This window comes from Chiloscyllium punctatum, chromosome 32 (genome assembly GCF_047496795.1).
Source record: "Chiloscyllium punctatum isolate Juve2018m chromosome 32, sChiPun1.3, whole genome shotgun sequence".
NCBI classification, from domain to species: Eukaryota; Metazoa; Chordata; class Chondrichthyes; order Orectolobiformes; family Hemiscylliidae; genus Chiloscyllium; species Chiloscyllium punctatum.
Genome location: NC_092770.1, coordinates 17,900,093 through 17,924,842, shown reverse-complemented (window position 1 = coordinate 17,924,842; position 24,750 = coordinate 17,900,093). Strand labels below are relative to the sequence as shown.

The 24,750-nt window shown below is 43.0% G+C and overlaps 2 protein-coding genes across 3 annotated transcripts; one reads left to right on the top strand and one right to left on the bottom strand.

Annotated features, from left to right (window-relative positions):
- Positions 1 to 628: 628 nt before the first annotated feature.
- Positions 629 to 5,774, top strand: mterf2 (mitochondrial transcription termination factor 2). 2 transcript variants are annotated; one of them, XM_072551788.1, is made up of 2 exons: positions 629 to 755; positions 3,434 to 5,773. In XM_072551788.1, exon 2 carries the CDS (start codon positions 3,478 to 3,480, stop codon positions 4,627 to 4,629), a length of 1,152 nt encoding a protein of 383 aa, XP_072407889.1. In that variant the 5' UTR covers positions 629 to 755; positions 3,434 to 3,477; the 3' UTR covers positions 4,630 to 5,773. The 2 variants fall into 2 exon arrangements, with proteins under 2 accessions (XP_072407889.1, XP_072407890.1); XM_072551789.1 differs by lacking the exon at positions 629 to 755 and adding an exon at positions 1,021 to 1,348 and having other exon boundaries at positions 3,434 to 5,774.
- A 1,571-nt stretch (positions 5,775 to 7,345) lies between these two features.
- LOC140457938 (dihydrofolate reductase) lies at positions 7,346 to 23,284 on the bottom strand. Its single transcript, XM_072551786.1, has 6 exons — positions 23,061 to 23,284; positions 18,808 to 18,857; positions 13,160 to 13,256; positions 10,958 to 11,084; positions 9,091 to 9,206; positions 7,346 to 7,449 (listed from the first exon to the last, which is right to left on the bottom strand). Exons 1-6 carry the CDS (start codon positions 23,144 to 23,146, stop codon positions 7,365 to 7,367), a joined length of 561 nt encoding a protein of 186 aa, XP_072407887.1. The 5' UTR covers positions 23,147 to 23,284; the 3' UTR covers positions 7,346 to 7,364.
- Positions 23,285 to 24,750: the final 1,466 nt, after the last annotated feature.

The window sequence follows — 24,750 nt, the reverse complement described above, 5'->3', positions numbered from 1 at the left end:
CCACACCCCATAGGGCTCACCAAGACTGAAAGGAGTTACAATCCAGGGGGCGGGGCTTCAGTTCAAGGTTGCCACATTCCAGGGGGCGGGGCTTCGGTTCAAGGTTGCCACATTCCAGGGGGCGGGGCTTCAGTTCAATGTTGTCACAGTCTAAGGGGCGGGGCTTCAGTTCAAGGTTGTCACATTCCAGGGGGCGGGGCTTCAGTTCAAGTTGCTACATTCCACAGGAGCGTGTCCACTGACAGCGGGCGGGATACGTGAAGGCGGGGTCACACCGTGTTTGGGGCTATAACTGGAGATGGATTGCATTTTGGGGATAGGGGACTATAAATCTGAGTGGGGCGACAGTCGGGAGGGGGAGGTGGAAAGAGACGGGCTGAAGGGGGTAGAGCAGGGATATATCGTGTGTAACAACAAAAGCAGAAATTGTTAGAAAAGCTCAGCAAATCTGGTAACATCTGTGGAGAGAAATCAGAGTAAACGTTTCGGGTTCTTAGAATTGCTGCCGGATCTGCTGAGCTTTTCCAGCAAATTCTGTTTTTGTTTCTGGTTTACAGCATCAACAGTTCTTTCGGATGGCGTGGGGGCGGAGCTCCAGTCTAGGGGGCGTGGCTACAGGCCAGGGGTGGGGCTGCAGGCCAAACGCGGGGTTCCGGGCCGGTCAGGGGCGGGCTAGTGCTCCGGGAGGAGCAGGGCGTAGATAAATACTGGAACCGGGTCCAAGGCGGACTCCGTGAAGGCTGCGGCGCTTTCAGGTACTTAGGGAGGGCTATAGGGAAAAGTGTGTCCGAGAGTGTGGATGGGTTTGTGCGGAGCTGGGCCTGAGCGACCGGAATGAGAGCTGCGCCCCTCCTCGGATATAGGGGCGGGGCTACAGTGAGGGGGTGTGGCTGTTATTCCGTCACCAGAGGGAGCGGGGTTACACTGGGGCGGGGTTTTGATAATTGGATTCCGGGAGGGGCGGGGTTACTGTGGGGGCGGGTTTCAGGATTGGCCTGTTTCCCCAGAGTTGGGGGCGGAGAGAGGATGGGGCCCTCCCATTGGCCGGTTTCGGGAGTAGGTAGGGCCTGCTGCGGCGATGGGACGGGGCGGGTATATTGACAGCCTGTGACCTGGAAGCAGAGCCCAGGGGATCCGCGAGCGGCTGTTTGCTTGAAGGCCCACTTTTGACCTGCCCAAAAGAAATCCCAGAGTGGGCAAGGGGCCGCAATCTCCACATGGTCATCCCTTGAGGAAACTAATATGGAATCTGCAACACCTCTCAAATCAGAGCATTGGAAAGATGTGTGAGACAGCACTTAGGCCTCAGCTGGAGTAGTTGTGTTAGGATCCACACTTCAGGGAGGATGTGAGCTAGTACTTCTCAAACCTTATCCAAACAGTGTCAATGAGACCTCTGAGAACGGGGCATGGTGGAGCATCTGTGTAGAAATAAAACTGTCTGTTAGAATAGGAATAAAACTAGAGGGCATGATTTAAAACAAAATCTAAGGGTATAGATTTTAAAAAGTACCTGAGGGGCAACTTTTTCATGCAGAGGGTGTGCATGTATGGAACAAGCTGTCAGAGGAAGTGGCTTATGTGGGTACAATTACAACATTTAAAGGCATCAGGATAGGTATATGAGTAGGTATGGTTTAGAGGGTTTTGGGCCAAGGGCTGGCAAATGGGGCTGGATCAGATTGGGATATCTAGTCCAGGCGGATGAGTTGGACTGAAGAGTTTACTTCTGTGCTGTGTGATTCCAGGAATCTAAATAGTATTGGTGGGCTATGACTCGGACAGTACTGCAAGGATCTGTACTTGGAACACGTCTGTGATGGAGACTTGCAGACCAAAAGGAATATTTCAAATTTTGCATAAGATACAAAGCTTATCAGAAATGTGTACTGTGAGGAAGATGTAAAGCGATTTTTGGAGGATTTGCATAGAAACAACAATTAGGCAAGAATGTGACAATATAATGTGGAAAAATGTTGAGGTTATCCACTTTGGTAGGAAGAACAGATACAGTTTTTTTAATTGGTGAAAAGTTGGAAAGTGTAGATGTAGGATGGGGTATTTGGGTGTCCTTGCAAAATAAATCAGTAATGGCTAACACACAGATGCAGTAAGTTATTGAGAAGGCTAATGGAACATTAATTTTTATCACGAGGTTTTGACTACAGCGTTAGTGAAGACTTGCTTCAATTGTTTGGGAGCTTGGTTAGACCATACCTTGAGTATTGAATGTTTTGATTTCCTTTTTTGTTTCAGGGAAGATATTACTCTTAGAGAGTGAGTGCAACAAAGGATTGCTAGACTTGTTTCCAGGGATGGTGGGACTGTCCAATGAAGAGAGAGAGAGGGCAAACTGGGACTGTATTCTCTAGAATTTCAAAGAATAAAAGGTGATCACATTGAAAACTACGAAGTACTTAAAGCGATAGGGTAAATGCAGATAAGATATTTCCACTGTTTGATGTGTCAAGAACTAGGGGCATAATTTAACAATAAGGGGGATGTCATTAATGATGTTTTTTTCAACTCTGAGGGTTATGAATCTTTGAGCTTCCAAAACACAGAATTTAGAATATATTCATAAATTAGAAATTAAAAAATGTTTGAACATCAGAGGCATAAAAGGTTATGGCGACAGTGCATTGATATGTTGATCAGTCAAGATCGTATGAATGGGGTAGAGCAAGCTCAATGGGTTGAATGGCCTACTCTTGATCCTATATTATAAGTTAGAATTCCTCAACAGCCATCACTGCCTTGGACCTCACAGCCCCACTTTGGATCCTGACCCCTATTTTCAGAAGCTCTAAGGTGAAGGCTTCAGAAAGAATGCTGAAAGGATTCATAAGACAGGTTCCAGGTGTGAGAAACTTCAGTTATGAAGATAGACAGAAGAGGTTGGGACTGTTTTCCTTGCAGAAGAGAGGTTAAAGGGAGTTTTGACAGATATTCAATTTGGACAGAATAAATAGAGGGAACCTGTTCCCACAGGCTGGAAGGATTGTGAACAAGAGGGTTACAGATTGAAAACATTGCTTAAGAAGCAGTAGAAACACAAGGAAACAATTTGCAGACAGCAAGATCCATTCCAGGATCTGGAATACACAACCTGAGAACATGGTGGGGACAGGTCCAACTCTGGCTTTCAAAATAGAATTATATAAGTACCTGAAGGAAAAGAAGGTGTAGTGTTGACAGAGGAGAGGGACTAACTGAGGTGCTCTTGCTGAGAGCTGGCAGAGGCTGGATGGGCCAAATAGTTTCTTTAAGTGCTATAACCATTCTCGAATCACCTTATATTGGTGCCCTCTGGTTGCTAGCGTTGGTAACGTTCTCTGTATTTACTCTATCAAAACTAATCATTATTTTAAACACTTCAAATGTGCTGTCATAACTTGTGCGGTCATAGCTTTCACTGTTAGCTTTCCTTCAGTCCAAGGTGATATGGAAATGTTCAGATCCAGATCTCTCTAGAAGATGTTTCGATTAGGATTGTTATACAGTGGACGGTGTGGGGAACATTGGTTTCCTTCAGCCCTATGCAGCCAAGGAAAGTACAGAGGCTACCTTCAGTTCACAGCCTCCAGTGCACAGCGAAAGGAAAACAGACAGACTGTGGAGAGTCTGAAGCAGCTGTCAGTGGACGTAGCGAGGATTCGTCAGCTGAAAAACTGGGTCTTGCTTGTGAACGAAGTTTATGTCTATGAAACTGCCAGCATTTTAAAGGAAATAGGAGTTGAGGGGACGAAGGTAGCCCTCATTTTGGAACGATATCCTGAGGCCATCCTCTGCAAGCCAGCAGAAATCAGAGCCCAGCAGGAGTTATGGGGCAGATTGTGCACCAATGAGAAGGAACTGGCAAGAATTATTGAGCGCTTCCCAGAATCATTCTTTACAATAAAAAACCACGAGAATCGACAGGACAATATCAAATATTTCCAAGCATTAAACATAAATAACAGGATCATCAGTCGCTTGCTGGTCAGTTCTCCCCAGACTTTCTGTACTGGTGTGGATCAGAACAGGGCTGTGATTGAGAATTTACAGCAGACCTACCTTCAGCTGGGTGGTAAACAGGCTGACATGAGGATCTGGTTAATGAAACTGCTGAGCCAAAATCCTTTCATTTTTTTGAAGCCTCCAAACTTGGTGTGTGAAAACCTGACCTTTCTGCGATCCTTAGGCTTCAGCAATGCTGAGCTCCTAAAGCTCATCTCCAAGCTCAAAGGGTTGATAGCCGAGCTATCCCCCAGTACTATGGAGAAAAGCAGTGCAGTCTGTCGACTGTCATTGCAGTGCACTGATGAGGGATTGAAGATCATCTTCATGAGCTGCCCGGCCTTGCTGTACCTCTCAGCTCCCATATTGGAGGAGCGCCTCACTGCCATTTTGCGGGAAGGGTTTTCAGTGGAGCAGGTCAGAGCGAGCCCTACAGTTCTCGAGCTGTCTCCACAGATTGTGCACCGTCGCATAAGGAGGCTGGTCTCTTTAGGGTATGATGTGAAAAGAGACAGCCTGGAACTGCTCACAGGAACCAAGAAGGATTTTGAAGTCAGTTGTGGAAAGATGAACTGGAGGAAAGAGAGACCCTTGTTTAACCCAGTCGCTCCCTTGAGCATTGAGGACTAACCAGCCAGTAAGTACCAGGGTGTGTCAACCCAAGATGTGCCCTTGAAGCTGGAACATAGGAGCAGGTATGTAGGACGTTCAGCCCCTGGAGCCTGCTGTAGCATTCAGTAACATCATAGCTATTCTGATTGTGGCCTCAATAACATTTTCCTGGCTGCCCTTGACTCTCTTGTCTACCAAAGTCTGTCTTTGCAATGTTGCGGTTCGTATTGTATTCAGATTTTGCACATGCTGAATATATGAGATTTCAGCCAGAGACAGATTGGGGTATTTAAAATGATTGGCTGATTCCATTTGGGCAACTAGAGAAAAAAAGCAACGTATTCATCTAAAAGGTCAGAGAAATCTGAAATTCTGCATACAGCTCCCCAACTCAGGAAATATAAAACAAAACAAAATGTTTACCATGTGCAAATCAGTCATGGTCTAATTGAGTAGTGAAACAGTTTTGAGTTATCAAATGGCCTCCAGTTATGTGCCAGATGTTAATAATTTTTCATAAACAAATCCATCAAGCTTGTGGTTACTTTTCCTGTCAGCCTTCTCACAAGGAGTAGATATGGATATTCATTGCAAGGTCTGATTCTGCCATTGGACAACACTTGCTGAACAATCCAGAGTGTATCATTAGCTACATTAACAACTCACTCCAGTTGAGCCTGTGGCTCAGTTATGTTTAATAAAAGTGATATGCTTTCATAGGAATGGACCCGTGCACTACAAATAAAAGGAATATAGTTAATCCTTTTTTTTTGAGTTACTCACAAGCCTCTGACTCCTACCACGACACCCAAATCTCCCTTACCCTTTAGAATTCTTAGGTTATTCTCTGTTTAAATAAGAGCTTTGTACTCTGTACAAAGTGAGCAACTTTATATTGCTCACATTATTCTCCATCAGCCAGATTTTTGCCCACTTATTCAACATATGTACATCTACAACCTCCTTACGTCTTCCTCACATCATACCTTCTGACTTGTCTTGGTGTCAATGATTAATTTTCCAATGTAACAAAACTTGCTTTGATTAAATGACCTTCTTGGAATTTGTTGAAATTCCTGTTAATATGTGTACTGTCTTTCTGATAGTTCCAACTGTGCCAAATATTGAATTTAGTCTCATAAATCCCACAAATATTCTCTGGGGAACCAAAGTCCATCTCTGTGTTGACTGACAACACTGCCCTAGCTGTGAACGTGGCAAAGTAGAAGGAGGAAACAGTGTTCTAGTTCAGTGAGAGGTTCCTGAGAGTGTAATACTGAGCTATTGATCGGTTGGAATGATTGGACTGCTGCCAAGATCATCTTTAAATTATTGAGAACATGATTGCAGTGCACCATGTCATTGTTTGGATGCCTTCCTATCGTCGTCGTTTAACCATTAACTTGAGCTAGACGCATCCCGATAATATGCTCTTTATTCAAGGCTCAACTTTGTGATGTGGCATTTCTGCCACTATTGGTAAGTTTAGTTTCCGCCTTGTCTAGTCCTTTGAACATTTGCACATGTCTGTCTTGAATTCACTGCCTCCTCTTAAGACTTCACTGTCTTTCTCTCAATTCTTGGCCAAAATGTATCCCTTAACCAACATGAAACAGATGATTTAGTCACCCACATCATTGCTAGATGTATATTACAACAGTGACTACTTTTACTTCATTGGCTTTAAAGCACTTTTGGGTGTCCCGAGAAGATCTGCTAGGGAAGTGTAACATTTCTTTCATTTAAAAAAAATTTGAGCAGGAATAGGGCATCTGTCCCTTCAAGCATGCTCGCTATTCAATAAGATCACAGTTGGAGCTGCAGTGTTCACTTTCACAATTCTGCCGAAGACCTAAAGAAACTACAGAGTTGTGAACGCAGCCCAGTCCATCACAAAAAAATCCACGTTTCTTCCACTGACTCCGTCTATACTTCCCACTGCCTCGGGAAAGCAGCCAACATAATCAAATTCCCCTCCCATCCCAGTTATACTCCCTTCCACCCTGTTCCATTGGGCAGAAGATACAAAAATTTGAAATAAAAGTACCAACAGATTTATACCCCCCGCACTACTGCCATACAGCCATAGTACCCATATTCCTCAGTATCCATGTTGTCTGTATAGGTACAAGACACATGTAGTCCTCTGTTTATATTGGTCAGCCAGGTCTTCCTGATTAAAGTCGAGAGTGGGGTGCTGGAAAAGCACAGCAGGTCAGGTAGAATTGACATTTTGGGCAAGAGCCCTCCATCAGGAATAAGACTTGTGAGCCGAGGGGATGCAGAGATAAATGGGAGGGGGTTGGGGTTGGGGGGAAAGGTAGCTGAGAGTGTGATATGTAGACCGAGGTGGGGTAATGGTGTTAGTTCGGAGTGGATAGGTGGAAAGGAAGATGGACAGGTCATGAGGGCGGTGCCAAGTTGGGAGGTTCGAACTGGGATAAGGTAGGGGGGAGGGGGAATGAGGAAACTGGTGAAACTGATGGCGTGTAGTTGGAAGGTCCCAAGGCAGAAGATGAGGCGTTTTTTGGGTGTCAGGTAGTTAGGGAGTGGCAATGGAGGAGGCCCAGGACCTGCATGTCCTCGGCAGAGTGGGAGCGGGGAGTTGAAGTGGTTGGCCACAGGGCAGTGGGGTTGGTTGGTGCAGGTGTCCCGGAGATGTGTCCCAGGTTAACAACCCCAATCAAGAATCTCGTAATCAAGAAGATCCACCTGGTTCCAATCACTACACACACAAAGTTTAATATCGAGATTTATTCTTTGCAAACCTTTTGAAAGACTTGGAATTTATATTTGATGCCATTTTCCTCTTGGATGTCACTTGGAACTCCAGGAAACCTAAACACAAAAGTATTACATGAAAAGCCATGGACCTGTATGAACATAATCAGCACCACTGATGACCACTTCTGTAAACCACAAGGCAAATAATGAGGGAATGAAATGGTATCAGGGCAAACAAGAACATGGAATTCAGGCAGCAATTAGATTAGCCATGATCTTATCCAATGATCTATTCTGCTCTTAATCTATATGTTCTTAGCTGTTTTCCAGTATTTTTCTGAACTAATTACCATAGACTCTTCCACTATCAAAAAGGCAGATTTTGAGGAATCTTTTGAAGGAATTTTAGGGTAGAATCTCAGAGTGTGGAGACAAGATGGCTGAACTCCCTTTTCACTGAAAGTAAATGGGAGGAAGGAGAGGGGAGAAAGGCCTCTGAAAATGGAGGCCCTTTGAACAGGAATTCCATGCAATGGAGCATACCTCTGATATGGTGGTAGGAACTCAGATGGTGAGAGCACCCATTTAGCCCAATCATCCACAGAAACCTTCCATGGGGATTTTTCCAAGGCTTTCCTTGATCAACCGTAATCTTAGCAGAAGATTTGTGGAAGCCCTTTGACAGCAGGTATCTGGGCTTTGCATCAAAAGTTCTCACAGCCAAATGGGAAGAGACCGCAGGAAATTCTCAATATAATGACCACCCGCCCCACATGGGACCTAAGCACGTCTTAACATAAGCCTTATCTTGAATGTGTACCTGTGTTCCATTATCCTACTAGCTGAACCTGCCCTTGTATGAGGATTAACCATTCCTATTCCAGTTAGTATCATATCTCACTATGAGAGACCTGCCTCAATTAAATCCACGAGCCAAATTATTTACTCTCTCCTCTTCCCTCCGTCTTTGACGGAGGAACTAATCTCACTTTCCCAGTCTCTCCCAACCTCAGAAAGTAAGTTTTCAAAGTATTCCCGAAGACCCGACTGAGATAGTTAATTGAGGGGCTGCCAGTGAAACCACTGTACAGAATATCCTTCAACAAATAGGGAATGTGCCTTGATCAGTCCACTCGCATTGGAGACAGTGTTGTCCTGACTCGCCCATCAATCTCTTTCAGCCTCTCCTACAGGTAGTTCCAAATCATTCATTCTTTGTGAATCATCATCTGCACTCTGGAAAAACAGCCTTAGCATCAATGCCTTTAGTTCTCGTATACCCTGGGACAGCCTGTGAGAGACTGATCCACGAAGACTGAAGGATGAGTCTGAGGGATTTCAGTAGGTGAGCCAACAGAGAGGGATAATGTTGTGATTCAACGCATTAAAATGTCAAAAACGAAAACAGAAGTTGATGGGAAAGCTCAGCAGATCTGACAGCATCTGTGAAGAGAAATCAGAATTGACATTTTGGGTCCAGCAACCCTTCCTCAGAGCTCATTAAATGGCAGCTAACCTCAATCCCCACCCATTCCAGTTTTTAAGTTCCCAAGACAACCCCCCACTGACCCTCCTTCTCATGTTGAAACTGCACCTCCCTCTGCTAGTTCTCACAGACTCCCCACTCACCGTGACCAGAATCTACCTACCCCACTCCCACCCCATCATAACCCCTATCCCCAGATCTTCATTTCTGAAGATCTGGTGACCCCCGACCTGGAACGTTTCTGCTAAAACAAAGACTTTGATGCTCACTCGTCAAGCAGCTTAAACGTGTCCCAGTCGAACTTTGGGAAGAAAGTGTCACAGCTGAATTCAGCCATGATATGTGTGAGGTAGATCCGATCACAGTTTGGATGCTTCATGGCCTCCTGTGAACAGAAAGAGAAAATTGATTAGTGGCTTTGCAACCTTTTTCTTCTTTCCTGAAACACGGGCTGACATTTTGTTGGCCATCCCTAATTACCCTTGAATCAAGAGGATTGCCAGCCCCTTTCAGAGGACAGTTAAGAGTCAACCACATTGCTGGGGAGTCACATGTAGACCAGTCCAAACAACGGCAGCAGGTTTCTTCCCTAAAAGGCATTGGTGTACTAGTCAGACCAGCTTTTAATTCCAGCTTTATTCAGGGATTTCAAATGTCACCTTCTGTTGTGGGAGGATTTGTACCCTTGACTCCAGGGCGTTAGCCTGGGCTTCAGCATTACCGGATCAGTGAAACTGCTACTACGTCATCAGATCCCCTCACAGCACAGGATCTTTTAAAGGGCCTTTACAATGGTTACTATAACATATATAAAGAGAGCTTCCTTCACCTGGAGCAAATTACTCAATGACATGTTGAGTAATTCCTGATTATATAGCAGGAAACAATTGCTCACGATAGTGTAAAGTTAGTTTAGCACAACACTACACAACATAAAAGATCAATTTCAAACCAGTTCCACCTGTTTGGCTGGAACGATGGGGCACAGGTCTATATTGCAGGGAATTATTAGGACCAGGTTAATGATCTTACTTTGTTTTGGATTCCAGTTAGAGATTGCAGGGACCGCATACTCCTGCAATGAAAACTATAGGCAGGTAAGTGTAAAGAATGGGGTAGGTAGGATCGATTGGAAAACTACAATACACTCTGACCCAGATGGAAGGAGCGTACCATCTTTCTCTTGTCCCACTACTCTATGGGCCCCACATTTAATTGTTTCACCCAATTCTCAATAAGGTCAATTGTATGTTTTCACTAGATTTAAAATAAGGGAATTCATCAACCATGTTTCTTCAATCAACTCAAAATTATTGTTGTATCAAAAAACAAATCATATTTCAGTGAAGTTGCAAAAACTGGATAACCCAGTTTGTAATATGAAACTCAAAATGATTGAATATTCCCTTCACAAACACACACACAACTAGTAAAGGAACAGAATGATTTCTCTATGCAGAGTCGTTTGGCCAATATGTCTTAGTTCTTGAAGTTAAAAGGATAAGATGTGGAGTATTTAGATGTTGTATTGAGAAGGTGGATAGAGTTTCTTTCATTGCACCTCAGGGAGACAGCCCTGTCTAGTTTCAGTCTCCCTACCTAAGAAAGAGCATATTTGTCTTAGAGGGAGTGCAATAAGGATTCATTTTCTGCCATGTGGTGATTATCCAAAAAGAAGGGATTGAGTAGACGCAGCTGTATTTATTAAAACTCAGAGAAGGGATCACATTGAAGCTTCTGAAATTCTTAAGGAGTTTACCACACGTCAACATATTCAACCAGCCTGTATCTTGAAATCTATCAACATTATCCTTGCAATTCGTAGTAATTTCAAGTTTTCTGGGGTCTGCAAATTTTGAAGTGGTTCCCTTTACTCAAGCCTAGATTTATTCAATACAGGAAGTTCACAGTTCTGTAGAACAGAAAGAGGGCAGTTGCATGTAAATGGACCAGCTTATCATCAGAGTTTACACATTTCTCCAGGGTGTGGAGAAAGCACTGGTTTCCGTGCAAATCCCATATAACGTGATGGTGTCATCACCCCAAAGAGCAGGAGGGCAACTAAGCTGCAGAACTCTGACACAATTCGATGTGATAAACACTAACTAATATTTCAAACACTTTTCACAGCTTTACCTCAAAGGGTTTGACGCCACCTATAACCCATATAGTTTCAATCTCTTCACTTAGAGGTGGCATTGAAGCAAGTTGAATAGCACTGGGCAGATCCCGGCAGAGATAGTCTGCATTCTCAGGCACTGAACTGATCAAGAAAAAAGTCAAAGTCACTCATGTTCCTGGATACATATATAACTTCTAAATTTAAATCATTGTCGAGCATTCACCTGCTCTTAAATAAATGCCACATAGGATTTTGTTGTCAGTATTCATTTCTTTGATCAATGAACAAAGAATTAAGTAGAAGATGCTTTAGTCTCAGAAGCTCTGGAGAATTAAAGTAAAGGCTTTTTTTTCTTTCAATTAGCAAGTAGATATAAGCTTGTTTTATTTTTGAAAGTAATGTTCGTAATCCAAAAAAATAAATTTTGTTGACAGAGGAGATGAGTTACTGAAGCTCATCAGGACAGATGCAAAAATACCAAATTTCAAAGGGAAGAACAATTTATATGGCATGAGAAAGGATGCTGATTGAGAATTTTGAGTATCGCCAATAAATTCTTTTGGAATGTGTTTTATCCTCTATAGTTTAGATTCTTCCTAGACAGCACCCAAATTCAATTGTTCAATATGCAGGCTCTCTGAGCTCAGATAGTATTTTGGGTTAGGTGCAGCCTCCGGTTCCAAGTTGGCATTTGCTGATGATGAGTCGGCCAATCCAATCCAATGGAGTGCCTCGGTCGATCAGAGCAGCTCCATCTTCAGCAGACCTCTTAAACAGGTTTGATCTTTCATAAAACAAAGAGTTGCCTGGCCATCATTGCGGAGGGAAAGCCCCAGTACCAGGTGGTTCACCACACGTTGTGGAAGGAAGAGTGAATATGAAAAACCTTGTCGATGCCAGGACCTAGCAGGCTTTGGCCTCACTGGGGTGCGGCTTGACATCCACTAACCCCTCACCCCACCTTACAAATCTGCCAACAGCATTTGATTAAACAAATATGTTGGAGACAGTTCAGAGACGTTTACTAGGCTAATACTTGGAATGGGGCACGCTGACTATGAGGAAATGTTGGACAGGTGTTGGAGAGATAGAGGCAACTTGACTGAAACATACAAAATCCTGAAGGGTCTTGACAGGGTGAATGTGGAGAAGAGGTGGAAGAATTTTAGAACTAAGGGTCACTGTTTAAAAACCTGTTTAAAAGAGAGATTAGGTAAGATTGTTGCCTCGGGGGTCATGACTCTTTGGAGCTCTCCCCCTGAAAAGCTGGTTGAAGCAAAGGCCTTGAATAGTTTTAAGAAAGAGGTCGATAGATTCTTGATAAGCAAGAGGCTGAAAGATTATTGGGAGAAAGAATACAGATTTGAAGTTACGATCAGATCAGGCATGACTACTGAATGGCAGAGCAGTCTCATGGGTCCAAATAGTTTATTCCTGCACCTTATCCATATGTTCGTAAATGAACCAGCTGCTGGTTAAACATTGCCAGTCCTCCCTACCTGCAAACAAGATCTACTAGCAATAGCAACACATTGACCAATTTACACAGCTATCCTTTCCAACTTTTGTCCCAGTTCTCCCTTCAAGTTTCCCTCGCTATGGGACTGGGGAGAGCCTGCCCAATGGGTAGATTTCATCTCATTCAAAACCTATCTGTGTAGGACTACAATTGGGACCATAATAACTTCAGACTCCCTGACAGTTCAGAATGCTAGCTGAACATGGGAGGCAATCCTGTGTAGGAGGGTAATCCCTGACACAGAGCAGTTCACCCATTAGTTAAGTCCATGTTAAATGTCAACTTCTTGGGATTGTCCTCTGAATGACAGCCAATTTAGGAAGATAAAGTTTGGTTATTATATCAAAGGGTGATGACAGTCTGACCTATAGCCCCATTTTTCATCATTTTGCATCTTAAAAATGGCTCCTATTTTGCACTTGGAATTTAGGGCCAGGCATCCAGTGGATGTCCAAGAGCTTTGACAAGGAAAGGAAAGTTAGTAATGGGCTGTTGTGTTACTGCTGAGGTGATAGTAGGTAACATTTTAACCAATTAACAGTACAATCCTTTAAGAACATAGCTTGCTAACCTTTCAGGGCTCACACTTCACCTTTGGACTTCAAGTTACCACTTTCCCAGTAAAGAGAATGAAGATTGGATCCTTTATCTCTTGTGTAAGTCCATTTGTCTCTATTTCAAGCCTCGTACAACTTACCACAATGTTCTGCTTAAAACAACACAATAGCAGTTTGGCAAAGATAAACTGTCCTTGACGACACTCCCTTTACCACAGATGATGAGGTTCTTCTTGCCTGAAATTGAAATAATGTAAAATGACATCCACACTCTACATTTCAATCAAGTCAACAGTTTAATTTAGAATGACAGAAGGATCACAGAACCTTCATTCAGCTCATCATGTTTATACAAACACTCTCCAACACAACTAGTCCTACACCCTACCATTACCTGCCCTGCAATTTCTCTCCCTTCAGGTGTTACTTCAATCACCTTTTGAAAGCCATCACTTCATCTTCTTTCACCAAACTCTCAGGCAATGCATTCCAGACTTTAATCACTTGCCGTGTACAAACATTTTTTTCTCATGTGTCCCCTTGCTTCTTCTGCCACTCACCTTAACTCAGTGCCATCTGATTCTCAATCCTCCAACCAATGGAAGCATTTGTTTTCTATCTGCTCCGTCTAGACCCCTCATGATTAAGACAACAAGACCACAAGATGGAGGAGTAGAAATTGACCAGTCCTTTGAGACTTCTCTGCCATTCAAATGAGATCTCGAGCAGTCTGCTAATCCTCAACTCCACTTGCTTGCCTTATTCTCATTACACTCTATTTCCTTTCTGATTAAAAACCTGTCTATTTCAGCCTTGAATATACTTTAATGATCCAACCTCGTCAGCTTTCTGTGGCAAATAAACAGGTCGATTAAATTGCCTCTCACCTTTCTTTGAGATGTACAGCCCCAAGATTCTCCAATCTATCCACTTGAGTCTTTCATTCCTGGAGACACTCTTCTGTGTCCTCTCTGAAACCTTTACAACCTTCCTGAAGTGTGATTCCCAAAACTGGACAATACCCCAGTTGAGGCATAAACAGAGTTTTATAAAGGTTCACCATAATCTGTTAGCTTTTACACACCGTGTCCCTATTTATGAAGTGCAGGATGCTAAAGACATTACGAATTGCCCTGCTATCCTCAATGATTTAATGCCATAGTCCAGTTGTTAATTGATTTGAGATGTTCCTACTTGTCATCTCAGCTTATCAACCCTGCTGTAGAATCTGCACCTAACAACCCCACCACCCTGTGGCTGACCACTTCGACTCCCCCTCCCACTCCACCAAGGCCATACAAGTCCTGGGCCTCCTCCACTGCCAAATCCAAGCCACCCAACGCCTGGAGGAAGAACATTTCAAGACCCTCCAACCACAGGGGATCAATGTTGATTTCACCAGTTTCCTCATCTCTCCTCCCCCCACCTCATCCCAGATCCAAACCTCTAACTCGGCACCACGCTCTTGAACTGTCCATCTTCCTTCCCACCTATCTGCTCTACCTTCCCCTCTGACCTATCACTATCACCCCTCACCTGCATCTACCTGTTGCCATCCCAGCTACCATCCCCTCACCCCTGCCCTCCTATTTATCTCTCAGCCCCCCCTTGGCCCCCACCCCACTCCCCACATTCCTGATGAAAGGCTTATGCCCGAAACATGACTCTGCTGCTCCTGGAATGCTGCCTGACCTGCTGTGCTTTTCCAGTGCCACACCTTTTGACTCTCCTCTCTCTGCTGTAGAATAGCCCATTACTACCCTTCCGTTCCTCATCAAGGTTCTTGAGAACAATGGCACTTCCTGGATCCCCGGCTGCTGTTCTAAACTCCAAGTGTATTGTAGCAGCTATTTCAGAGGAATTTTGGATCAAAGTTGGAGAAAATAGGTCAGATGGTCATCACCCTTTTGATGTGTTAATAACTTTTGACCACTACCTTCTAGAAAAGGATAAGGGCAGCAAACACATTGGAACACCAACACCACCTGCAAGTTCCCCTCCAAGCCACTCACCATCCTGACTTGAAAATATATCTCCATTCCTTCAATGTCGCTGGCTCAAAATCCTGGAACTCCCTCCTTATCAGCATTGTGGGTGTCCCTCTACACCAAGACCTTTAGCAGTTGAAGTAGACAGCTCACTGCCACCTTCTCAAGAGTCAAGTGGATGTACTGGTCCAACCAGTGAAGGCTACAATTCCTCAATGAATTAGTAAAAACATTTTACCTTCTCAGTTTGGAGAGGAGTTTAAAAATGTCGAAGCTTAGTATGAACTCAAACAATGGGTGAACGACTGTCTTCAGGGATAATCCTGTGCTCTGACACCCATTTTAGAATTGTATCCTTTGTTTTATGTTTCCTTTCCTTGTTCTTCCTTTCATAAGGAGTCATTGCATTCCTCTGTATTAAATTTCATCTTCCACATGTCCTCTCATTCCACCATCTGGTCTCTGCCTTCTTGAACTCTATCAGTATCCTGCTCATGGGTTCTCAATGCTTCCAAATTTTGTGTCACCTGCAAATCATGAAATTACGTCTTGTACACACAAATCTAGGTTATTAATATAGATCAGCAAGTCAGTGGACCTAATACCTATTCCTGGGGATCCCCACTATAAGCATTCCTCTTGTCCAAAACAATCTTTCCTTTACACAACTTTGTATCCATGCTGCCATCCATTATTCCACAGGTCCATTTTGCTGATACACAGCACTATCAAATGCTTTTTGGAAATGCAGATACAAAACAATCACATCAACTTCATTATCCTCATCAGTCCTTCCAGTTAATTGTAAAACTCAATCAAATTAGTTCAACACATTTTACCCTTATCAAACTTTTGCTGGGTTTCCTTAATTAATTCACATTCGTCCAAGGGATAGTGAATTTTATCACTTCTAAAAGCTTTATACACTGACTTGCCAGCAGTTGCTGGATTTATCCTTACACCTTTTTTGAGGGAGGTGGTTGTGTATTCATCATGTAGCAATCCAGAGGTGAATACTCTGAGGATATGGGTTCGAGTTTCACCATGGCTTGTGGCAGAAAATAAATTCAGTAAATCTAGAATTTAAAAGTGGCTGGTGATTGTCATAAAAACCTATCTGGCTCACTAAGGCCCCTCAGGAAATAAAATCCAAATCTAATCTGATCTACATGTGACTTTGAACTCACAGAAATTCCTTCATTATGAAGGGTTCTCCTTCACAACCTTTCCCCTTGCCTGAGGTGTGACGACCCTCAGATTAAATCACCACCAGTCATCTCTCTCTCTCTCTCTCTCTCTCTCTAATGAAAGAGTAAGACTATGGTGACTTTACCTTTGAGTAACTAGCCTTCTATGGTAGTTGCCGCATATTCATTGGCCAAGAGTATTCAGACAAGTGATTGCCAGAGTAAGTGACCTGTCCCTTGAAACAAAATAAAATGACAAGTCAGCAGGGGCAGAGAGTGGTCCTCATTGGGCAACCCTTGGAGGTGGTGGTCCTTATCAGGGAGCTGAAAAATGTTGCTGAAAAAATGCAGCAGGTCAAGAAGCATTCAAGGAGCAGGAGAATCGATGTTTCGGGCATAAGCCCTGTCTTGTCCAGACAGAAGATTGTCCAGTAGTGGAGGAGGCAACCCAGGGAAGAGTTCCTAACATTTCAGCCAGAAAACAGGATGCAGCCTTCAAAACTTTAATGAAACCAACACGTTCTATGCCAACAGTCTGTTTGTCCTCTGGTATCAATGAACCATTGATAATTGTCATGGTCGTATACTTTGACTTATCAGTGGCATGATGGCTCAATGGTTAGCAGAGCTGCCTCACTCAGGTGAGTGTCTGTGCAGAGTTTGCATGTTCTCTCTGTGTCTGGTTTCCGCCAGGTGCTCTGGTTTCCTCCCACAATCCAAAGATGTGTAATGTAGGTGGATTGGCCGTGCTAAATTGCCCATATGTTCAGGGATGTGCAGGCGAGGTGATTAGCCATACGAAGTGCAGGGTTACACGGATAGGGTAGGGGGTTGGATTGGTGTGGATCTGCTGGGTCAAATGGTCTCTTTCTACACTGTATGAATTCTATGATAGTCTGTGATAATTAATACATTCTATCTAAACTGCTGACTCTTGACAAACTCAATAAACTATCTGAAAATTGCTTATAAATGGCCGGCTGTCTATATTAGGTAACTGTGACCATGAAAATCTCAAATTCAACAGTGCTTCCTCATGAATAACTTTGTGGTCCCTAATTAGTTCCATCCTCCTTTCAACTGCTCTTTCAATATTTATATTTATCGTTTGAATTCTTTTTCATGTTAGCTGACAGTCCCTTTTTATACCTGCTCTTTGTCTATTTCTTATTTTTCATTGCCCTTTGGATTTACAGCATTCAGCCTGATTCTCACTGTTATCATCAACTTGGTATACATTACATACATCTTTTGTGTTTGGTCTGACTCTCCATCTCTCTGTCACTGAGAGCGCTCTGGTTTTATTTACCCTTTCTAGCCACATTGTGGGAATGTATTTAGTGTGGCACAGTGGTTAGCACAGCTGCCTCACAGGGTCAGGGACCCAGGTTCCATTCCACCTTGGGTGACTGCGTGGAGTTTGCAAGTTCTCCCTGTATCTGTGTGGATTTCCTCCCAACAATCCAAAGATGAGTTGGACCAAAGGTTCTGTTTCCATGCTGTACATCTCTTTGACTCTGTGTGCAGGCTAGGTGGATTGGCCATGCTAAATTGCCCTTGGTGTCAAGGGATGCGCTGGTTAGGTAGGTTAGCAATGGGAAAATGCAAGGTTACAGGGTAGGGTGGAATGCTCTTTTGAGGGTCAGTGTGGACTCAATGAGCTGAATGGTCTGCTTCCACACTGTAAGGATTCTATGATATATCATTGCGAGACCTGAATGATCTCCTCCCTTTTTTAAGAGGCAGCTCGTTGTTCCAAATCCATTTTGCCTATCATCTTTGATCCCATGGAACAAATAAGAAAAAGCCATTCTAGAACATTCTCAACAGTCTGAGAGATGATAATTCAAAGATGTTAAATAATTTGCATCATGAAATTGAATGTTACTTTTACATTAGATTACAGTTAGGAAAGAGGCCCTTCGGCCCAACAAGTCAACATAACCCTACGAAGAGCAACCAGCCCAGACCCTTACATTTACCCCTTCACCTAACATTACAGGCAATTTAGCATGGCCAATTCACCTAACCTGCACATTTTTGGACTGTGGGAGGAACCCGGAGCACCCGGAGGAAACCCGAGCAGACAGGTGCCTGAGGCGGGAATTGAACCCGGGTCTCTGGCACTGTGAGGCAGCAGTGCTAACCAGTGTGCCGCCCAGTTTGTAAAGTTGCTGAACTGGTCACCTGGTTTGTTTATAGAATGAACTGCCAGAGGAAGTAGTAGACGCAGGTACAGTTACAACATTTAAAAGACATTTGGACAGGTACATGAATAGGAACGGTTTGGATGGATATGGGCTAAACACAGGCATATGGGGCTAGTTTAGTTTGGGAAAACTGGTCGGCATGGATGAGTTGGACCGAAGGGTCTGTTTCCATGCTGTCCATCTCTAACAACCATGAATCTAGAAGTTGTCAGCATTCACCAATTCTCTAATGTCAGACATCAGCTGGGAATATTTCACCTGCAGTCTCTATGGGTTCTATCCTTCAGCTCAGCTTTGTTTACTGGGGGAAATTACTTTTATTCCAAACTAATCAAACCATCACTTGTAACTTCAAACTCCTTATTCCTCTGTACATTATTTCTCGGCATGTATCGTCACATACCTGGATCAGAGACAGTAGTTATCTTCGAAAGAAAGTAATTAAGTTCATTCCTGCAGAACAGAATCCACAATATAATGAACACTCATGATATAATGGACAGGATCTTAACCCCATTGAAGATAATCTTGGGTCAGAACAATCTTTGGGTCTTGATCCCACACTTGCCATCTGCATATCTCCAGCATGACTTTATAGTTCCCCAATCAGCCCCTTTGAGCCTTAAATATTTACACTGGCTAACCTGGTGAAACATAATTAGTACAAAAATTTCCTATCAAAACAACATCATTGGGAATGGCAGCAATTCGTGGCAACAGTTTACCAGGTAGACACACCCATGAACTGCCAGTGATGTTAGACCCATGTATATTTTTAGAACAAAGACTAGAAAATGGAAGTTTCAGATAATGTCTGGGATATGGGGTGTTTACTACATGATTTTGGAATTTTTGGGTCAAAAGTACAACTCTGTTTTGGTTCACTTATCATTTACAAATAGTTGTGTACTTTGGAAAAGCAGAAATGTTCAGAGAGACAAGATAAATTCTGAAATTATTGGAAGAATCATGAGTTGAAGGTTGCCCAGCAATAGGTTTTGGACTGTTTGTTCCTATCTTGCCACAGACTAGGGAGGAGTGCAGTTGAAAGGAGACTGTCAAGAGAAGCTGAGAAAAACCCTCTCAGTTGTGGAGAGGTTTTTAAGGAAGCAGGGCTCCCCTTTTGCTCTGTGAGAAAAGGGAAACACTCATAGGGCTCTGTAAATTGACCTCCTAACTCAATAAAAAGACTCGCTCTAATTGATCAGCTACCTGAAAGAAGGATCTTCCATTGGCCTATCTTGTCAACAGAAACCAAAAGGATTGTAGTCATCTCATTCCATTCTTAATTCACAGGATTCTTTTTTGCACAACTTTACCCATCCATAATATCTCTGCGGAGGTGTGTACCCTATCTATACTAATGTGTGCATGTTTAGATTTAATTGAGGATGTAACTTAAGTTACATAACAGTAGTCATTAATTGCTTTTGCCATTTTTATACAGCAAGTTTGTTTATAATAAATAAGTTTTCATGTTTACTGATAAACCTGGTGGGAGACTCTGATTTTATCCTTGATAACAGTAAAAGTAAAGCAATGCAACCATCTTAGTGATTTAGTAAGACATTTACACTTATGAAATGTTTCATGGAATAGTGGGGCTTGGTTACTAGTGCACTCTTCCCATCAGTGGTGTAACAATAACTTCAAGGTAAAAACAATGACTGCAGGTGCTGAAAACCAAATACTGGATTAGTGGTGCTGCTGTACTCTTCCAGCACCACTAATCCAGTAACAATAACTTCAGACTAGCATCATGCTAGTCTGAAGAACAAGACACTGACAATGAAGGAAGCAACTAACAATGGCATGGTAGCTCAGTGGTTAGCACTGCTGTCTCTCAGTGCGAGAGACCTGGGTTTGATTCCAGCCTTAGGTGACTGTCTGTGTAGAGCACGTTCTTCCCATGCCTGTGTAGATTTCCTCCAGGTGCTTTGGTTTCCTCTCACAATCCAAAGGTGTTCAAGTTCGGTGAATTGGCCATTGTGTTCAGGGACGTGTAGGTTAGGTGCATTAGTCAGGAGTAAATGTAGAGTAATAGGGTAGGAGAATGAGTTTGGATGGGATACCCTTCGGAGGGTCAGTGTAGACTTGTTGGGCCAAAGGGCCAGTTCCCACACTGTAGAGATTCTATGTATGTTAAAGACTGGTTAAAGACATGATCCAAACATTGGGAAGACTATGATCAGATATGATACTTGATACAGCATTTAAACAAATTCATTTCCAGCACTGTGAAAATATGATCTTCAGGATACACTTATTTCCAACAGCATAATGGTGAATGTTAGTAACATTTAATTCTGCCCAGCCACAGGGGAGGGGAGTTTGCAAGGTTTTCAATAGGTCACTCAGGACAGTTTATGAGTCACTGAAGAGACATGCTAGCATTACAGGCAGGAAATGTGACTGGAGAGAGAGAGAAAAAAAACACAGACTCGGTGTTAAGAATGCTGCAGTTAGCTATATTTGCGAACAATTGAACCATATGGATTCTGTGTGGGGGAATTCAATGAGGAATCAACAGCAGTTTGTTTTTAAAAAAAGGAAATCATTCAAAGGATGTAGGTGTCACTGGCTAGGCCAACATTTATTGCCCATCGCTAATTACCCAAAGCACAGTTAAAGGTTAACCACATTGCTGTGGCTCTGGAGTGACACGTAACCAGAGCAGGTAAGGGCAGTCAGTGCCGTTCCTCAAAAGGATATTAATGAACCAGATGGGTTTTGGAAACCAGTTAGTTGGCTCTGTGCTGTTAGAAATTGTCCTAGGAATCAGTAGGCAGCTAAGTATTGGAGTCCAAATTCAGAAGAGGTCTAAGAGAACTAAAATAAAATGAGAATGTTGTTGACTCTGTATATGTGGAAACTAATGAAAGGCTTGAAAGAGGACTGTGAACATTAATACTTCAGGGCAATGGAGGGAGTTGGGATTGAAAAGCTCATAATGAGACAAGTTTGAAGTTCAGGAAAAAACCGAGGGTTAGGACCAACTCAGTGATGTTGACGAAAAGCTGGAGTTACATTATGAATGAACAGTAAAGTACAGAATTAGAGTGCAGAGGAGTGTAAACCCAGGAAAAGAGACCAGACTGAGAACAGTCAGTCATCAAGGCAATACACGACAGAACACCTAATGATTGGGAAAAGTGAAAGATTGTGATCCCTTATGATGTTTAGTGAGATTTGGTGATTCAATTCTATTATTAGTTTGAGGGGTAGGTAGTTGCTAAGACAAAATGTCACCAACACATTTGACATTTGACATGGGGTGTTGGCTCACAGTCTAATACCTATATTTACCACGTTAATTCTGGCTGTTATAAACAAGTTGTTCATGTATTATTGTTTTATGTGTACCAAAGTTTATTGTTATTTATTTAAAACTGTGGAACGGTGTGACTTGTTCTCACATGTTAGTGGTCCCTAACAAGATAACATAAATTGGGCAATCTGGACTGGGATCATAATAGATAGCAACACGTGTATACAGCACTGTCAGCTTTCGCCAGATTCAGTTTGAGACGGGAATGTATTTGGTCCAAGTCCTGACACCCTCGCAGTACTACCATCAAATTCACTTTGGTGGGAACGGTTAGAGTGTTAACAGTGAAGGAGTAGAAGTGCAACTTTATCAGAAAAAGGTTTGCAACCAATTATGCAGAGAATAGTTTTAAGAAAAGTGCACTGACTTTACATAGGTCATGTTGCTGGTCAGACCACTTTTGGAATACTATGTTCAATTCTGGTCTCCCTGCTATAGGAAGGATGTTGTTAAACTTGAAAAGGTTCAGAAAAGATTTACAAGGATGTTGACAGTGTTGGAGAGTTTGAGCGAGAGGGAGAGGCTGAATAGACTGGGACTATTTTCCCTCAAGTGTCAGAAGCTGAGGTGACCATATAAAATCATGAGGGGCATAGATAAAGTGAATAGCCAAAGTCTTTTCCCAAGGGTAGTGGAGTCCAAAATGAGAAGGCATAAGTTTTGAGTGAGAGGGGAAAGATTTAAAAGGGACCCAAGTAACAATTTTTTCATGCAGAGGGTGGTGCAGGTGTGGAATGGCAGTCAGTGGAAGTGGTGAAGGCTGGCACAATTACATTTAAAAGGCATCTGGATGGGTATACGAATAAGAAGGGATTAGAGGGATAGGAACCAAGTGCTGGCAAACGGGACTAGATCAGTTTAGGATATCGCGTCGGCATAGAAGAGTTGGACCAAAGGGTCTGTTTCCCTGCTGTGCAGCTCGATGGCTCTACTTAAGGCAGTAAAGTAGCATTACGTGTTTATTTCAAGTTATATTGCCAACATTTGATAACATTAACAGTCGCATCAAAGACCATTAAATTCCAATGCAAAGAGAGAATGAGTTCAAGCTTTAATCTGCAAAGTCCAAATTCCTCATTCTGATTGATGTTTCCCCTCCCGGGAGGCCACAGTGGGGGTTAATATCAAAGCCCATTATGGGACGTAAAATTTCTTTAATATTTCCAGAAAACATTATCTACTCTGACAATTCCCTCCATATCCAATTCTAGAAGCCCATGAAACACGTCTCTTCCCCCTCCCTCCCCCACTCCCACTGTATGGATGCCGTGGAGATATAGAATAACACTATCAGAACATTTAGGTTGATTGTAGCAGTGAAAACTCACGGTAGGGACCAGGGCAAGTTCCCAGAAATGCCGATCCCCATGTTACGATCAGCTGCCGCAATTAAATGCAAGGGTTTGTGATCCATTCTGATCTTACGGGCGAGAAAACTGGACACTGAGTCAGGGTGTGCCTGCCCGAACCACAGAATCAGCAAGTGCAGAGTCTAACTCCGCTTCACTGAAAGCTGCAGCTCAACCCAAAAATTGCACGAACCATTATTTTCTTCCGCAGAGAGGGTGTGGTCTTGAGCGCCACCCACAAATTGTCACGTCTACTTTTCCGTTTCACTTTTAAACGCCCGCAAAGTTGAACCTGGATAATTGGGATATAAATCTGGTCCGGAACAGTTAATCATTGTTGCCAAGGACCCTCCCCTTGGCAGCAATCTGATTCAGACATGTTAATGACACCTTGAGGGTAGGTAAGACTTAAAGCTGGATCTTCTGGACCAGAGATAAGGACGCTGCCACTACGCCACAAAACCCTTAAAATGCTATGAGGTTGACTTGTTGCGAGTGTGTTAACGCTTTGTTGTAGAATCAGATCAGTTATCATTACTGCGCAAGACCATGTTTTTAAAGCAACCCGTTTGGAAGATGAAAGGTAGTACTGAAACATGAAATCAGGATTTCCTTTTTAATAGGACGTCACTTTAACCCACTATGAAACGTCAAATCTTTCCATGGTGGTAAAATCGTATCAATTTTTCTAAAGCTTGTTTATCCTTGTTATAATATCCATGCGATCATCTACTTCACTGTTTGGCAATTTAAGTTGAAAGCGAAGGATATTGAGGCCTGAATTTTCAGTATGGGGAAGAGTCTTAGTGAAATGAACATGTTTATTCGGTTTCTCTCTCCATAGATTCTGCCAGACCTGTTGTTTCTTGAGAAATCTCTGTGCTTATTCCAAATTATCTGGTCTCCAGATAGTGGAGATGTACAGTATGCTAAACTATAGTCAATACTTCTTAGAAGTCCCATTGAGTATGTGGGAACTGCTGAGGAAGCTGAAACTTATCGAGCAATTACAGAGCATCTGGGAGAGTAAGGCATTGGAGGATTTCAAATCTCTTTCTTTATAGTTAGCCAGGAAACTTTACAGGATTAAAATCTTCTCCAGCTCCTTGCTAACTATAAAACTGACTTTCCAATCTCAGCTGCAGACACTCAATTCCCCTCTGAGCAGACCTCACTTGCTCCTACTCCTAGGCACTTGACCCACCCTACCCTCCACCTGTACCACTTTACACATTCGGTACCTTACTGCTCCAGCTGCCACCCTAGTCCCTTCCCCATTCGCTAGCCACTATACCTCCTCATTTGCCTTTTCTCAGCAGCTGACAAAAGTGGCTGAGAGAACTTTAAACACATTACCTATGGAGATACAGCCATAAAAAGCAGAAATGTTCAGGCCTACAATGCTGATCTCAGCTGCATAGATTCCTGGTTAGTTTCCCACGATAGAGGCATCCTAGACAGGCCGGACCCAGATGCCTGGCCATAAAATTCACTGACAAGTGAACAATCTTCAATAGGATTCCGAGCAGTTGGATGCATGTGTGAGTATCTTCTAAGTGGTTGTCCATTTCTTGCTGATACTGCAGCTGATGTTGATCTTGTGTCAATAGTTCAGCCACAAGCACCAACCAACTGCAAAATTTGAGTCATTTATAAATTGCTTCCTTTT

Coding starts and splice junctions, on each gene's coding strand:
- mterf2 (XM_072551789.1), top strand. CDS start 3,478: ATGTTTCGATTAGGATTGTTATACAGTGGACGGTGTGGGGAACATTGG.
- LOC140457938 (XM_072551786.1), bottom strand. CDS start 23,146: ATGGATCACAAACCCTTGCATTTAATTGCGGCAGCTGATCGTAACATG. Junction 13,257..18,807: donor AACTACTGTCTCTGATCCAG/GTATGTGACGAT, acceptor TTTCAATTTCAG/GCAAGAAGAACCTCATCATC. Junction 9,207..10,957: donor GTGGCGTCAAACCCTTTGAG/GTAAAGCTGTGA, acceptor TTCTGTTCACAG/GAGGCCATGAAGCATCCAAA.